At 40.4% G+C, this 18414-nt stretch overlaps 1 protein-coding gene across 3 annotated transcripts in view; it reads right to left on the bottom strand.

Annotated features, from left to right (window-relative positions):
- Positions 1–5561: 5561 nt before the first annotated feature.
- LOC110502478 (gamma-adducin) overlaps positions 5562–18414 on the bottom strand; it is a 29515-nt gene continuing 16662 nt past the window's right edge. For all 3 annotated transcript variants that reach the window (XM_021580519.2, XM_021580520.2, XM_021580518.2), the window contains exons 4-15: positions 14499–14650; positions 13617–13697; positions 12956–13105; positions 12531–12674; positions 12158–12256; positions 11077–11250; positions 9647–9907; positions 7693–7809; positions 7307–7396; positions 6913–7036; positions 6604–6693; positions 5562–6370 (exon numbers count right to left, since the gene is read on the bottom strand). In XM_021580519.2, the coding sequence (XP_021436194.2) occupies positions 6138–6370; positions 6604–6693; positions 6913–7036; positions 7307–7396; positions 7693–7809; positions 9647–9907; positions 11077–11250; positions 12158–12256; positions 12531–12674; positions 12956–13105; positions 13617–13697; positions 14499–14650 (1715 nt within the window). In that variant the 3' untranslated portion in view covers positions 5562–6137. The remainder of the gene's footprint in view (positions 6371–6603; positions 6694–6912; positions 7037–7306; positions 7397–7692; positions 7810–9646; positions 9908–11076; positions 11251–12157; positions 12257–12530; positions 12675–12955; positions 13106–13616; positions 13698–14498; positions 14651–18414) is intronic.

Here is an 18414-nt window from a genome sequence, read left to right as displayed (position 1 = left end):
ATAACCTTATTGTAACATATTGTCTACTCTATATGACTATGTTATTACATACCATGGTGGTCATCTGCTATCTATATCTGTCTGCAGTTAGGTATTATGCAGTTGTGCCTATTGTCTGAACACAATAGTTGTTCTTTACCCTGAGGTCACATCATGCGGTCACTCCACCAGACCAGAGTGTGTCACCTGTTCCTTAAAGCAAGCCCCCACCGACTCCTCCTCTCATTAACACTCATTAACACAGGCAGGAGATGGGGGAGATGCTGAACACTAAGCTTTGTACTCCACAGACACAGCGAGGGTTGTTGATCAGAAAAACTTAGGAAGTTTGTCACCTGAGAATAAAACATGAATCATGTAGGCTACTGCTTAATACAGGCTCAGCCCAGTCCCAATTATAGTCAGTCGTCTAATGTCACCTCCTGAGATGAGATGGGGTGGTGGTATGATCGTCTCACATCCCTGACAGGAACACCTGTTGGACGGCAAATCCCCTCTTTGTCTCCACAGCCCCTCTCATTCGATTACCATAGCAACCTCAATTCACAGACAATGGCAATAGACCTACTGAATATTACATTTTATATTTACATATAGAGGGGCTTCACATTGATAGACAATTATCAATCAGGAAGATGCATTCTTTCTAGGTGACACCGACGTTTTCTAGTAGACTACTGTGTAAATAAGTTTTAAAAGAAAGCCTTATTCCCTGGGGTTTTGTGTGTGGGTGTTTTTAAGGAGAAGGCCTGCCAGGATTATTCTACCTGGAGCCTGTTGATAGGAGGATGCAACGTTACAGAATGTTTAGCTCTTAATGTATGATGTAGAACCTGTATGATTTTCTGCCAAGTAGAATAGGCAGCACTTTTCATTACAATTCAATTTGCCTTGTATTAAATGCATTGAATAAAATTGTGTAATGTAGGCTCCATAAATTATGAAATATGGTATGAAGAAAATCATGTAGGTCTACTGTTGAGTACACGAAAAAAACGTCCTTTCTGACTACAAGCTCACAAGTATCCCAACGTATTAAGCGAAAACGAGCATAGAAAACAGCATTGGCATGAATAGAAAATATAAAAAACGTCAGGCTACTATTTTAATATAAGTATTTCAGTGACAACCTGGTGGATTAACAATATTGGTTTGTTTACTAACATGTGGACACAAAAAGGGCAGCGTAGAACACAATTTCCCAAGATGCATTGCTCCAACATCTTTCAAAAGACTGATTCGAAGTTTGCCCCCCAGAAAATGATTTTCAATTGAATGACATCGCACAAAAATGTGTCATTTTTCCTACGAATTAAGTGGCACAAAGATGTGTGTCTTCGCACAAATTAAGGCACACAAAAACTGATGAAATTCTTGTTGTACATATTTGCACGAATTGAGTGTGAGATTGTGATGATGTATGCCATGGGCTCTCCAGCCTTGTTCCTGCAGCTACCCAGTGCTTAATTTGGGAATTGAAGTGAAATATGTTCATAAGCCTATGTATAAGCTAATATGCGTATGGGTGTTTTGAATTAATCGTCATCTAAGAAAGAGCTGCTCATTTCGTTGAGTTAGGCTTTGAAACAACATCCACAACAACCATGTTTTACAGTTTCAACCTGTTGAACTTCTTTCTTCAAATTGATCGTCACAGTGAGGTGTTTTAAAAGTACGATAGGCCTACTGTTTTGATATGTTTGATGTGATTTTCGGTTAGATTTGCAGTTGGTAGTTAACAAGTTGGGTACTACGAAAGCATGTCCAGAGTGCATAAGAGGAGATTACCGTGGAAGAGTACTGTGGTCTGCCGACTGCCGCAACAGCCCTATCTGAGACCAGGTTGCTTAATGGGGTGTTGGACCGCCACAACAGCTACAATGCACCATGGCATAGATTGTACAAGTGTTTGGAACTCTATTGGAGGGATGTGACACAATTTTTTCATGAGAAATTCCATAATTTTGTGTTTTGTTGATGGTGGTGGAAACCGTTGACTCTGGCGCCGCTCCAGAATCTCCCATAAGTGTACAATTGGTTTGAGATCTGGTTACTAAGACAGCCATGGCATATGGCAGGTATTCAACGCTTACCCTACGAAATTCAGAGCCTGCTGGTTCTCTGTTCGACCTGATAATTAATTGCACACACCTGGTGTCCCAAGTCTAAATCAGTCCCTGATTAGAGGAACAATTTAAAAAAGCAGTGAAACTGGCTTTGAGGTCCAGAGTTGAGTTTAAGAGCAAAATGGTTTACATCAGTTTCATGCTTATCAAACCATTCAGTGACAACTTGTGCCCTGTGGATGGGGCCATAGCCATGTAGCCAAAATAATGGCCTGCCCAGCATCGTTATACATGACCCTAAAGGTGAATGGATGTTAATTGCTTAATTAACTCAGGAACCACACCTGTGTGGAAGCACCTGCTTTCAATATACTTTGCATCCCTCGTTTCCATTATTTTGGCAGTTACATGTATGTCAATGTTTGTTGCATGATTTAATGACATAAGAATGCAAAACGATTGTAAGCAACACTATGTTTCAATCAACCTTGGTAAAATAATACAATCATGTAAACACACTGTTTTTATTACATATGGTGAAATGTAATCTCATAAGGAATGTAATGAAACAATATGAAGCTGCTATACAGAGCACACATTACAAAAGCTCAGTCAATACAAAAGCAATTCAAACAAAATAAGCATTAGTAATACAAGTTAACTGTGACTGTGAACATGATATACTGGGTATATTCAATTCAGTTAGCTTGTGATACTTAATTTATTGTATTTTACCGACTTCTTTTCTCCTCAATTTCGATCTTGTCTCATTGCTGCAACTCCCCAACGGGCTTGGGAGGCGAGGGTCAAGTCATTAAAAACAATGTTCCCTTTATTTAACTAGGCAAGTCGGTTAAGAACAAATTCTTATTTACAATGACGGCCTAGCCCGGCCAAAAATGTATGACGCTGGGCCAATTGTGCGCCGCCTTTTGGGACTACCGATCACAGCCGGTTGTGAAACCGCCTGGGATCGAACCCGGGTCTGTAGTGACACCTCTAGCTCCGCGATACAGTGCCTTAGACCGCTGCTCCACTCGGGAGGCCTGCTTGTAATACTTTAACAGAGCATGAACTGACAAGCATAAAAACATACAACATCAATGTTAAAGCAACCGTTGCAAATTAATCAACCTTAATTTCAGTATTGCATTTAAAACTGCTTCACAAAACGTAGTATCTACAAAGGAAAGCCAAGTTTCTCCCTTTGGATCGAAGAAAATCATTCACATTGCTAACTGGGATAAATTCTCGATTTATATCGTCTCTGGATGTTTGACTTTGTCTCCAGCTTTTTATAACATATTGCTATTAATCTGCCATAAGGCCATACAAATGTAATTGAATGTTTTTGAAAAGTGAGACGAGTGAGCGAACCTTATTAAGCAATCTTAGTTCAACACCTAGTGACAAAATTAAGACATTTAAGCCTCTTGGGGAGGCAAAAAGAGGCATAGTTCAGCCATAACCCAAATTTTTTTTGCCATAATCTTGCATTTCTTTCTTAATTTTGGGGGAAATGGTAACATTAAACATTTCATTACTTTTGTATGGCCAACTTTCAAATGATCTATCAAAATACTGTCTTAACAAATCTTTCACATACACAACACATTCATAATACATTTTGTAATCTGATATAGGCCTATTTCATATCTTTACATTTGTAATTTAGCATTCAGTAGTGATATCCATGCCAAGATATCAGTGAATGTGGTAAAAAAAAGTATTCAGCAGTATTGAGCTCAGAGAGATTGGAGATTTTTCAAATCTCTTTCAGTTCATTTTGTCACAATAATGAAGAAGTAGCAACCACTAAAATAATATCACTGGCATAAATAAATGTTTCTGAAAAACATATCCAGCTAAAATTGCCTTCTCTGTCTTACATTGTTAAAAGTATTATTTTATAGTACAATTATTATTAAGAAGAAATGTAGTGTATATCAAAATGTTAACCAAATACTGAATAATTATAAACACTACTACAACCCATACTTTAGCCTACTTTTAATCAACTAAAACTAAGACAGCACTATTATGAATAGGCCCAGATAAAAACGAACCACACTCCTTAAGGCTTGACCTCATATACAGTTGAAGTCAGAAGTTTACATACACTTTAGCTAAATACATTTAAACTCAGTTTTTCACAATTCCTGACATTTAATCCTAGAAAAAAAGCCTGTCTTAGGTCAGTTAGGATCACCACTTTATTTGAAGAATGTGAAATGTCAGAATAATAGTAGAGAGAATGATTTATTTCAGATTTGATTTCTTTCATCACATTCCCAGTGGGTCAGAAGTTTACATAAACTCAATTAGTATTTGGTTGTATTGCCTTTAAATTGTTTAACTTGGGTCAAATGTTTAGTGTAGCCTTCCACAAGCTTCCCACAATAAGTTGGGTGAATTTTGGCCCATTCCACCTGACAGAGCTGGTATAACTGAGTCAGGTTTTTAGGCCTCCTTACTCGCACACGCTTTTTCAGTTCTGCCCACAAATGTTCTATAGGATTGAGGTCAGGGCTTTGTGATGGCCACTCCAATACCTTGACTTTGTTGTCCTTAAGCCATTTTTCCACAACTTTGGAAGTATGCTTGGGGTCATTGTCCATTTGGAACACCCATTTGCAACCAAGCTTTAAAATCCTGACTGATGTCTTGATGTTGCTTCAATATATCCACATAATTTTTTTCCTCACAATGCCATCTATTTTGTGAAGTGCACCAGTCCCTCCTGCAGCAAAGCACCCCCACAACATGATGCTGCCACCCCCATGCTTCACGGTTGGAATGGTGTTTTTTGGCTTGCAAGCCTCCCCCTTTTTCCTCCAAACATAATGATGGTCATTATGGACAAACAGTTCTATTTTTGTTTATCAGACCAGAGGACATTTCTCCAAAAAGTACGATATTTGTTGCCATGTGCAGTTGCAAACCGTAGTCTGGGCTTTTTTATGGCGGTTTTGGAGCAGTGGCTTCTTCTTTGCTGAGCGGCCTTTCAGGTTATGGCGGTATAGGACTTGTTTTACTGTGGATAAAGATACTTTTGTACTTGCTTCCTCCAATATCTTCACAAGGTCCTTTGCTGTTGTTCTGGGATTGATTTGCACTTTTCGCAACAAAGTACATTCATCTCTAGGAGACAGAACACGTCTTCTTCCTGAGTAGTATGACGGCTGCGTGGTCCCATGGTGTTTATACTTGAGTACTATTGTTTGTACAGATGAACGTGGTACCTTCAGGCGTTTGGAAATTGCTCCCAAGAACGAACCAGACTTGTGGAGGTCTGTAATTTTCTTTCTGAGGTCTTGGCTGATTTCTTTTGATTCTCCCATGATGTCAAGCAAAGAGGAATTGAGTTTGAAGGTAGGCCTTGAAATACATCCACATGTACACCTCCAATTGACTAAAATTATGTAAATTAGCCTATCAGAAGCTTCTAAAGGCATGACATCATTTTCTGGAATTTTCAAAGCTGTTTAAAGGCACAGTCAACTTAGTGTATGTAAACTTCTGACCCACTGGAATTGTGATCCAGTGAATTATAAGTGAAATAATCTGTCTGTAAACAATTGTTGGAAAAATGACTTGTGTCATGCACAACATAGATGACGTTTATATGTCTCACCTTCATCTATGGCCTACTGTTTAATGATGAGCTGAATGAAAAAAGTATCTGACCACAAATACATAGCAGGCAATGTGGTATTTCAGTAAGAGTTTTATCTTTTAAAGAATGAGGTTCTGTATCTGCACAGTATATTATAATTGATTTGTATTACATAATTGCGAATTGGCTACAGTACTAAGAACAATGCAGCTGATATACTACATGTTCAACCCATCATGCCTGGAGCCCTATTCATATGTGGAGCCCTCAGAGGAAGTGATTGAGTAATAAGGAGATTGCAATAACAGGCTTATTGTTACAGTTGCTCCTTCCCAAAAGCTGGAGATCTATTAAGATCTTAGTGACTCATACATTTCCTCTAAGGAACACATCTCATCCCATGAGCTCATCTCATACCAAATAAGCTGACATGTCATTCTTCAGTGTCTCTCCCTCTAGGCCTCAGCTTTCTCCTTTTTAAAATTAATTTTAAGGAAGGAGGGAGTGCAAAACTTATTTTTCTTCTTGGGGGACTTGGTTTGGCTGTTAGGGGTCTCCTCTCCCCCTGATTTCTCTGAGGTTATGGATATTTCAACCGTTTCTGTGGTGCTTATACTGAGCTTGGATACTTTGATGTTTAATTTCTCTTCCCGTTCTTCCATATAATCTTTCCCATTGGGTATGATCTCTGTTAATGGGAAGAAACCAAGTCAGTGAGGAAAGATGGGGGCTTGTAGAAAAGTGTATAACTGCAGGAAGAATGAAGATGACCATTTTGTCTATAGTGCACCCTTTCCATAACTCCAAAAAAATTGAACGAATAAAAGGTTTATGAGAAGGAATGCCCTGATTTAGGAATTCATCTTCTCATGGAAACTTTATTGGACACACCGGTCTTGCTCCTTTCTTATGAAATACTACCTTTGGCAGGAGACATGAGTGGAGACAGGGACAGTGAGATGGTGGAATCGTCAAATGTTGTCATCTCATCTGCATCTGTGATATCAGCATCTGCAAGTTCAAGGGTTATCAATAGGGCCTGTAGTTTTCCTGACCATGTGACCTGGCCAGATAAAACATTGGTCCCTAGTCATCACAGATTCAGCAACACAAATACAGTAGCAGTACTGTAGATAACAGAGGTGAGAATTAAATGAAATATTGATGAAGTGAGTGTTCTACATCATGATGACAGTGTTGATATTTGTATGGGATAGGGGAGAATCGTACCATCCTGGCAAAACTGCCTTCGCTCCACAACGCTCTTATACTCTTCTAGGACCTTCTCTGTCAGCTCACTGAAGGGGTTGGGAGGAAGAGAGCGAATCTGCTCCTCATCCTCAATGATAAAGGCCTGAGGGGAGAGAGAGATACAGAACAATGGGGTTAAACTTAACTGCTATACATACTGCTTAGTGACTAATGAGCTCCACAAATGCCCAGTCAAACCTTAAACCAATGGGAAGATCCATACCAGTGAGCTCCAACCCAACTATGTCACTGAACACAATATAAGGATGGACCAATGAAGACCCACATTACAGTCTTCTGATCATGACCATCATGGAACTCACCACCATATCATGTTAGTGTTGTGTGGTGTGAAGCTGACCCAAGTACTTACTGGTCCTGGTATGGTGTCCACAACGATGCCAGCTAGAAGATGGGACTTTGGTCCTGGAGTCATGTGATCAACAGTGTTCTGTTGCCTTATCTAAAATACAGATTTCCATTACAAATTATTTTAAGTTCTGTTAAGCATCCATAAAAATGTATACAAATGCTTCATGACTGATTGAACCACCCAGTTGTCATGCCAGAGGGAGACAGGCTGCATCCTATAGGTCACTGCAATCCACACTCATTTGCTTGGGAGGAGAGTTCAATAGTACCTCCTTTACAATGTGTGTAGCAAATGGTCAAGCTGTTGAACTCAATATGTATCCCAGCCCAATATGTCTGAACATGTCAATAAGGAACATGATTAGAGAACATGATATTCTAGCTCACCCGGTTCCTCTTCTCCAGAACATCAGTGGGGTTTGTATTAAGGGGAACAAACTGGTTGGGGTCCTCGATCTTTATGGAGGTGCCAGTGCCATTGCTGGTCTCTTCAGATTTCATCCACTAAAAGGAAAGATACTGGTTTAATAAAGATACTTCAGTCTAGGGCTCATTAAATCATTTTTGCTGAAAGGTGAATTTATTTCCAAGTGCCTGGTGGAAAGCAGACTGAACCAGGTTTTCCTCTAGGATTTTGCCTGTGCTTAGCGCCATTCAGTTTATAATTTATCCTGAAAAACTATCCAGTCCTTAACAATTACAAGCATACCCATAACATGATGCAGCCACTACTATGCTTGAAAATATGGAGAGTGGTACTCAGTAATGTGTTCTATTGGATTTGCCCCAAACAACACTTTGTATTCAAGACAAAAAGATAATTCCTTTGCCACATTTTTTTGCTGTATTACTTTAGTGCCTTGTTGCAAACAGAGTGCATGTTTGGAATGTTTTTTATTCTGTACATGCTTCTTCTTTTCACTCTGTCAATTAGGTTAGTATTGTGGAGTAACTACAATGTTGTTGATCCATCCTCAATTCTCTTATCATAGCCATTAAATTATTTAACCTTCACCATTGGCCTCATGGTGAAATCCCTGAGCCATTTCCTTCCTCTCCGGCCACTGAGTTAGGAAGGATGCCTTTATCTTTGTAGTGACTGGGTGTATTGATACACCATCCAAAGTGTAATTAATAACTTCATGCTCAAATGGATATTCAATGTATGTTTTTTTTTACCCATCTACCAATAAGTTCAATTTTTTGCAAGGCATTGGTAAACCTCCCTGGTCTTTGTGGTTGAATCTGTGTTTGAAATGCATTGCTCGACTGAGGGACCTTACATATAATTGTATGTGTGGGGTACAGAGACGAGTTAGTAATTCAAAAATCACGTTAAACACTATTATTGCACACAGAGTGAGTCCATGCAACTTATTATTCAACTTGTTTTTACTCCTGAACTTATTTCAATACTTATTGACTCAAGACATTTCAGCTTTTAATTTATGAATTTGTAAACATTTCTCGAAACATAATTCCACTTTGACATTTTTGTGGTATTGTGTGTAGGCCCGTGACCAAAAATCTTAATTAAATCCATTTTAAATTCGGTCTGTTACACAACAAAATGGAGAAAAAAAGGGATGTGAATACTTTCCGAAGGCACTAGACACTTCCTCAAAATAATCAGAATTTATCCAAGATCACTCAAGAAATGTCCTTCATTTTGACGTTTTTGCAGAGGTCTTAGTCACAAATGTGTATGAAAAGGATTGATCTCTCGTTGAATGGCAGCAAACACTTCATTGAATAATACTGTTCAAATCAAATGTCACATACAGTACGTCATACACCTTACTGTGAAATGCTTACGAGCCCTTAACCAACAATGCAGAGTTTTTCAAAAGTAAGACAAATCTGCTAAATAAACTAAAGGAAAAATGGTAACACAAAAATAACAATAAAGAGTATATATACAAAGGGTACCGGGTCAATGTGCAGGGGTACTGGGTAGTCGAGGTAGTGGAGGTAATATGTACATGTCGGTAGGGGTAAAGTGACCATGCATAGATAATAAACAAAGAGTAGCAGCAGCTTGACCAATTGTTGACCAATCACAAAACGAACAAAATCGTCTTCATAATATATGCACAAACTGTTCCGGGTGGGAAGCATGCGGACACCTTTAGAAGATGTTATGTAGGGAAATATGTGTCATACATGTAGTTATACAATATTCCACAAGAGGGCAGGCTAACCTACAACATGTGATATTGCATCTCTGCTATAGGAAGACATATTGTCAGGTGGAAGCAATAGAGGTGCAATACTGCATGTACACAATGTAGTCTACCGGTACACAAGGTAGATTGAAGAAGACTGGTTTATAGCAGCTCACCATGGTCTTGGTTCTGGGGCTACACTCTCCACTGAGTGAGCGTTCAGGCACATTGACCTTCAGGTAGCTGTTGGGAGAGTTGAGCCAGCGCGCCCTCTCCCTCTGCTGTTTCTGCACCAGGAAGTTAAAGGGGTTTCTCTGACCCAGATCACTGTCCTGCAAAGGGACAGTGTAGACCGTGGCAGGAATCTCCACATCATTTTTGGTCCGAATCTTTTCCCTCACTATTGGGTGGTGGTACGTATAGCCTGTACGGTAACCCTAGCAACACAGAGAGACAATGTTTCAGTCCACCTGTCAAAATGGATTCCACGAAAACTCGGACACCTGTTATCCATCAACTGTAAAGTCTCTATTAGTGTTGAGAATGTTTAATAGATTTTCAAGGAAAAGGTTTGTGCAACTCAATTATGCTCAAAACAAACGCAAGGTGTTCTCTGTTAAGTGAATGGCCCTCGACAGCATATAAAAAAAATCTCCCAAGGACACGTTTTCAAACATTGGTCCTGCAGTTTCCCATCACAAATTTGTAAGATTATTTTCATCTTTAACAATGTGAACATACACTTCATATCAGTGACTAAAGCCTGTGGTTTAAGGGGATCCTAGACCACCCAATGTTTAGCCTCCATTGTTGGAACACTTTGTACAGTACATATAAACCACACTTTCAAAAGTGCCTGATTTCATAGGGAATGGATCATGCCTGGTAACACAGTGCAGTTGGCAGGGGAACTGTTGTTAGGGACACATCAAAGAAAAGGGGGGACCGCAAACCCCAAACCCTAACCATGTTGAGCAGAACCCAGGGAGTGTGTTGAGTTTTCCAGTCAATTGACTCTGAAGGATTGTGTGGTCTGTGCTCTTAACTCCACACAGCATGGCCTGGCATCTGGAATCCATGATGGGGGAGGCGGGCTATGATCACACAGAGCTGTACAAGCTAACACAGCTGTAGCCTACACCAGCCCCAGTCCGCAGCAAGTGGCATGTCATCAGTAGATTCAATAGAGAGATCAGGCTTGCTCATTGTCTGCTGTGGCCACAGAATGTGTCTGGCCCTAGTCATTAGCAGTGTTGTTGAGATAGTATTGTTTAAAGGGGAAGCCCTTTGAACATCACACAGTTATCTACAGTGGATGCTAAACACAGACCCATCGCTAACAAACAGCCTGATAGCTACAGGCTAAGATTAGATGCTCATCTTTGATAAACACGCAACGGTCACATTGGGACAAAAAAATAGTGCATTAGTTCAAGGAGCTACAGCTGGCCTTGATGATCCCCCATGTTTGATTCACGAGTTAAAAATACTACTTTCCGGTTGGGATTATGATGTCAATATATTCACACACATCCTCAGGATGTGCATGGGAGAGGAAACCCAAAGCATTGTGGGAAAGGTCAGGTATAATGGTCAGGTCACCTACCAGGTTGTCCAGCATCCTCATGAGTGACTCAAACTCTGCCTCGCCCACTTTCCACTTGATTTCGCTGTCCACGGTGACCCCAGCAGCAGCCACTCCATGGGTCAGGGGCTTGAACCTCTCCCTGTCCAGGAGCACCAGGTTCTCTACCCCTGCAGAGCACCGCAGAGCACTGACCTGAATGACCACATCAAAAACACATATAGTCAAGGTCAGGAATTTTTCCTGACCATTTGAATTCACCAGGTTAGCCGGATAATGAGTAAAGTCTAAAACTAGCTATTATAGTGAAAATATGAGGTAAAATGTGTCACGAGGCATCACTAGAGTGTAGTAAAGAAAACAGAGGAATCCCAGACTGAACACACATAACCTGCTCAATGGATAAACCAACACTATCCCAGACACATTTTTATTTTACTAGGCACGTAAAAAACTAATTCTTATTTACAATGGCGGCCTACCCCGGCCAAGCCCTCCCCTAACTCGGACGACGCTGGGCCAATTGCGTGCCGCCCTATGGGACTCCCGATCACGGCCGGTTGTGATACAGCCCGGCATCGAACCAGGACGCCTCTAGCTCTGAGATGCAGTGCCATAGATCGCTGCGCCACTCATATGATGATAAGAGAACACATTATCTGTCTGCTCCACATAGAGCTATGAGTTACATGGGGACTCAACCAAGTCCTAGAACACTAAACTCCACCTGGTGCTGTTTGAGAACAGTGGTTTTAATCACACATAGAGTATTTGATTTAGCTTTGTTTTAACAGATGTTTGACTTCTTACTTGTTTCTCTCACACACAGGGAATGTAACACAATATCATTCAATTGAAAAATGACCAACACCAAGTTTGATTTGTTTCAAAAACCCTGGGAGCATTTTTATTCACATGTAATACATGCTGGTGGGTTTAGACCACACACGTTTACTGAGGCAAAGTAAACACGCATATATCTTGGATTGCAGCACGCCAACATCCTATTTCCATGGTAAGAAAAAATAAATAGCAGTGAACTATTCCATGACCTATACAATAATGTGGTAGAAAAGGTGTGGCTGATGAATTCAAGTGTTACCTGGATTTCACAAGCTTGCTGTGAGTGGTAAATGTAGTGGAAAGCCTCCTCAATAGTCTCCCCCAGAGCAACCAGGCCATGGTTCCTCAGAACAAGCACCTACAAAATGATTAAGCGTGGGATAACAACATCAAAAAAGGCCATATGAATGCAGAAGTAAATACAAAGACATGAAAGGTAAAGCAGTTTAGCAAGTGGATACAACTTCCTGTAATGTGAAAATGCATTTTAAATGCTCTTATACCTGTGTAGAAAGAGCAATTACTACAGTAACAGAACAGTTTGATTAAATGCATTAATTGTTCTGTTTCTATGTTTGGCACACACGACAGTGAGCCTGTTGTTGTTAAGGAAACCCATCATTCTGCGTTACCTTGGCAGTGGGCCCTAGGGCTTTCTGGAACTCCACCTTCTCTTCTTGATCATCCAGACAGCCTTGGTAACTGAAGTAGGCAACATCGCCCAGAACCAGAGCCTCTTGGGAAATGGGCAGGATGCCACATTTCATCGAGGACACCTGTGAGTTCAGGATAAAAGCAACCGTGGCTATGCTGTGTCACCAACAACTAACAGAAGTTATTTCCGGCTAGTAAAACATCAGACATATAGCAACTATAAACTAGTAACTATGAACTTTAGAAGGCAACAGCACAATTACATTAGGGGCACTTAGTGTATATACAATAATGAAACAAAGATGAGATGGTAAAGATGGTAAATACACTTCCAGAGGTTGCACTTCATTCAGTCATGAAGGGACATGGCCACTCATTGAACTTTAGTTTAAAGTGTACTCACAGCAGCAGTTGCAGAGGTGTGGATGTGTATGATACACCTGATGTCAGGGCGCATGGAATAGACAGCAGCGTGAGGGCTGAAGCCAGAGTGGTCCACCTCCAGATGGGTGGATCCCTGGTCGACAACATCACCAATCATGTTCACTTTCACCTGGAAACAGACCAGGACACAACATCTCTAGGTCTACTATGGCAGCAAGATACTGAGTTGGATACAAAGTCACACGAATGTATTGGGTATTATTCCAACTGATTGTGCTGTTACTCACTGTATTCAGTTATTATGATTATATTGCAAGAGGAATCTAGTTATCCTTTTATTGGGACTTCCATCAATACTGTATTAAGGCATCTACATGCTGACAACAAGCTAGAAAACATCCATTCAACACAATTGTCAATTCTCCTTGACCCCTTGCTGAAGTAGTGAGGCATGTCTCTCAGCACAGCCAGGGTCTGTTTGAGTGGCTGGCCATTGATTATGAGGCCCTGTCAATAGTCTGAACACATATTCTGCACAATTCACACATCTGAATAGGGTTGTTTTGTATTGTTAATGATTGTGTTGTTCACCCACTGGAGATAAGCACAAGCTGTTATTTTCTAGGGTCGTTCTAAGCCACGTGTATGGAATATTAAAGCGCATGGACCATTATACCTACCAGACTGCCAGCCGTCACTTCAGTGAAAGAGAGCCCTTGTGGGATGATAAGAACATGGTCTTGTTCTTTGCTAACCCGGACCTGTACAAGGAAAAGGAAAACGTATATAACAAGCAAATGTCAAAAGGCATGCATTGCCAAGAGCAACATTGTACCAGCTATATCATTTGCTACTGGATATAGACAATTATCAAGATAAAAATGACTATTTATACTTTAACAATGCTTGCCAATTGCAAAAAATAGAATGTGTATTGGGTGACTGAGAACTCCATGTGTCATTTTGACATGCCTACAGTAATCAAGATTCATACTGTGCTTATGAGTCTAGTGGTTAGGGCGTTGGGCCAGTAATCGAGAGGTTGCTGGTTCGAATCCCCAAGCTGGCAAGGTAAAATCTGTTGTTCTGCCCCTGAGCAAGGCAGTTAACCCACTGTTCCCCAGGTGCCTGAAGACATGGATGCTGATTATGGCAGCCCCCCGCTCATCTCTGATTCAGAGACTTTATACTTTATAAAGGGCATTCGACAAAATGGAACCCTAATCTTTTACAACCACTTCATCAGTGACTGTTGGTTTATAAAGAGACAGTGCTGCCTCCACCTCAAAGCCATAGGAGACAACCATTATGTTTACATTTCCTAACAGTTTCAGTAAACATTCCTAGTGTTTCTAAAACAAATACTACGGTATAAATACTATAGTATTCACTGTAGTATACTGTAGCCCCTGCGCACCTCTCTGATTCAGAGGGGTTGGGTTAAATGCGGAAGACACATTTCAGTTGAATGCATTCAGTTGTACAACTGACTAGGTATCCCCCTTTCCTTGATGCTACATTAAGTTGCTATAATATGTTTTTTTAATGTGGGTTCTACTCACAGTAATGTATGAGCTGGTGAAATGGGCCCAGCTGAAAAGGTCCACCAGTCTGTAGACACTGGCTAGCTTACAGCGACACTGTTTCTCCCCTTTGGTAAAGGATGGAGACTCTTCCCCATAGAGGTCATTGACTGGGGCGACCATCCCTGGGCCTGGAGAGAAAACGCATTGCATTCATGGTGAACTGATGTGACCGAGAGTACAGTCACTAACACCCTACAGCCTTCGTGACAAGCACCACAAATTTCTAAACGGCCACCTTTGTTCAAACTAAACAAGCTAAACCATTCATAATACTTCAGAGATATAACATTTATGAATGTTCATGAAACAAGAGCTTTCTTCATGTTCACGTTGTATTATAACATGGTCAATGGAATTAGCTTTCTCCATGACTACTCGTTCAACATGAACAGCTCTTAAAATGTTCTGCCTCTCTCTTTTCAAGTTCCTCTAACAACATTTAGCTCAAACGATTGCTATAAAAATGACTTTCTCATTAAATCACTACATCTCAGCATTCCTTGCTTAACTTTTGGATCATAATAGTGCTGTTCTCAGAACGTCTCATGAGTTCTGAGTAGTATATATTTTTTGACTTTATACTTTAAAGGGCATTCGACAAAATGGAACCCTAATCTTTTACAACCACTTCAACAGTGACTGTTGGCTTATAAAGAGACAGTGCTGCCTCCACCTCAAAGCCATAGGAGACAACCATTATGTTTACATTTCCTAACAGTTTCAGTAAACATTCCTAGTGTTTCTAAAACACTATACTATGGTACAATTACTATAGTATACACTGTGGTGTTTTATGGACTAATGTCAGCAAAACCACTACAGGCAATACTGTAGTATTTACTGCAGTATACTGTAGTACAGTGCCTTGCGAAAGTATTCGGCCCCCTTGAACTTTGCGACCTTTTGCCACATTTCAGGCTTCAAACATAAAGATATAAAACTGTATTTTTTTGTGAAGAATCAACAACAAGTGGGACACAATCATGAAGTGGAACGACATTTATTGGATATTTCAAACGTTTTTAACAAATCAAAAACTGAAAAATTGGGCGTGCAAAATTATTCAGCCCCTTTAAGTTAATACTTTGTAGCGCCACCTTTTTCTGCGATTACAGCTGTAAGTCGCTTGGGGTATGTCTCTATCAGTTTTGCACATCGAGAGACTGACATTTTTTCCCATTCCTCCTTGCAAAACAGCTCGGGCTCAGTGAGGTTGGATGGAGAGCATTTGTGAACAGCAGTTTTCAGTTCTTTCCACAGATTCTCGATTGGATTCAGGTCTGGACTTTGACTTGGCCATTCTAACACCTGGATATGTTTATTTTTGAACCATTCCATTGTAGATTTTGCTTTATGTTTTGGATCATTGTCTTGTTGGAAGACAAATCTCCGTCCCAGTCTCAGGTCTTTTGCAGACTCCATCAGGTTTTCTTCCAGAATGGTCCTGTATTTGGCTCCATCCATCTTCCCATCAATTTTAACCATCTTCCCTGTCCCTGCTGAAGAAAAGCAGGCCCAAACCATGATGCTGCCACCACCATGTTTGACAGTGGGGATGGTGTGTTCAGCTGTGTTGCTTTTACGCCAAACATAACGTTTTGCATTGTTGCCAAAAAGTTCAATTTTGGTTTCATCTGACCAGAGCACCTTCTTCCACATGTTTGGTGTGTCTCCCAGGTGGCTTGTGGCAAACTTTAAACAACACTTTTTATGGATATCTTTAAGAAATGTCTTTCTTCTTGCCACTCTTCCATAAAGGCCAGATTTGTGCAATATACGACTGATTGTTGTCCTATGGACAGAGTCTCCCACCTCAGCTGTAGATCTCTGCAGTTCATCCAGAGTGATCATGGGCCTCTTGGCTGCATCTCTGATCAGTCTTCTCCTTGTATGAGCTGAAAGTTTAGAGGGACGGCCAGGTCTTGGTAGGTTTGCAGTGGTCTGATACTCCTTCCATTTTAATATTATCGCTTGCACAGTGCTCCTTGGGATGTTTAAAGCTTGGGAAATCTTTTTGTATCCAAATCTGGCTTTAAACTTCTTCACAACAGTATCTCGGACCTGCCTGGTGTGTTCCTTGTTCTTCATGATGCTCTCTGCGCTTTTAACGGACCTCTGAGACTATCACAGTGCAGGTGCATTTATACGGAGACTTGATTACACACAGGTGGATTGTATTTATCATCATTAGTCATTTAGGTCAACATTGGATCATTCAGAGATCCTCACTGAACTTCTGGAGAGAGTTTGCTGCACTGAAAGTAAAGGGGCTGAATAATTTTGCACGCCCAATTTTTCAGTTTTTGATTTGTTAAAAAAGTTTGAAATATCCAATAAATGTCGTTCCACTTCATGATTGTGTCCCACTTGTTGTTGATTCTTCACAAAAAAATACAGTTTTATATCTTTATGTTTGAAGCCTGAAATGTGGCAAAAGGTCGCAAAGTTCAAGGGGGCCGAATACTTTCGCAAGGCACTGTAAATATGCACTATGCAGAAATGGCTCTGGTTGCTAAAATTCTAAGAGTTTGCCTAATTTCAGTTTATGTGACAAAACAAGCAAGTATAGTGTAGAGAATCATCGCACCATCTAAACCGCTGTGAAATATATTTTCCATAACCAAAAATATTGGATTTTCATGTTTGAAGCCGGTGTTAAAAACTGAAAGTAAATAAGGCAAAAATGAAACTTAAGACCGGGAAGCATAAATATAGCGCACATAGAACAGATATACCACTTATTAGACTTGCTTTTAATGAGTGACAGATCTATGACTAAATGTCTATGTGGATTTGGTCAAGTTGCTCAAAAAGTTGCATATTGCAGCTTTAACAATAGTATACAGTATATTCTGAAAATATTGAGACGCCTTGACTTTTTCCACATTTTGTTACATTACAGCCTTGTTCTAAAATGGATTAAATTGGGTATTTAATCCATTTTTCAATCTACACACAATACCCCATAATGTCATAGCAAAAACATTTTTTTTGATTTATGTACATTTATCAAATAAAAACTGAAATATTACATTTACATAAGCATTCAGAACCTTTACTCAGTACTTTGTTGAAGCACCTTCGGCAGCGATTACAGCCTTGAGTCTTCTTGGGTATGACACTACAATCTTGGCACACTTGTATTTGGGGAGTTTCTCCCATTCTTCTCTGCAGATCCTCTCAAACTCTGTCAGGTTGGATGGGGAGCGTTGCTGCACAGCTATTTTCAGGTCTCTCCAGAGATGTTCGGTCGGGTTCAAGTACGGGCTCTGGCTGGGCCACTCGGACATTCAGAGACTTGTCCTGAAGCCACTCTAGTGTTGTCTTGGCTGTGTGCTTAGGGTCGTTGTCCTATTGGAAGGTGAACCTTCTCCCCAGTCTGAGGTCCTGAGCGCTCTGGAGCAGGTTTTCATCAAGGATCTGTCTGTACTTTGCTACGTTCATCTTTCCCTCAATCCTGACTAGAGGTTGACCGATTAAATTGGCATGGCCGATAAATTAGGGCCAATTTTAAGTTTTCATAACAATCAGTAATCAGCCTTTTTGGACGCCGATTATGGCCGATTACATTGCAATCCACGAGGAAACTGCGTGGCAGGATGACCACCTGTTACGCGAGTGCAGCAAGGAGTCAAGGTAAGTTGCTAGCTAGCATTAAACTTATCTTATAAAATCAATCAATCAATCTTCACATAATCACAAGTTAACAACACATGGTTGATGATATTACTAGGTTAACTAGCTTGTCCTGCATTGCATATAATCAATGCGGTGGCTGTTAATTTATCATCGAATCACAGCCTACTTCAACTTCACCAAACGGGTGATAATTTAACAAAAGAGCATTGCTGAAAAAAAGCACAATCTTTGCACAAATGTACCTAGCCATAAA

The sequence above is a fragment of the Oncorhynchus mykiss genome, chromosome 23 (assembly GCF_013265735.2).
Source record: "Oncorhynchus mykiss isolate Arlee chromosome 23, USDA_OmykA_1.1, whole genome shotgun sequence".
NCBI lineage: Eukaryota > Metazoa > Chordata > Actinopteri > Salmoniformes > Salmonidae > Oncorhynchus > Oncorhynchus mykiss.
Note: the sequence above shows the minus strand (reverse complement) of the source record. Positions and strands in the feature narration are given on the sequence as shown.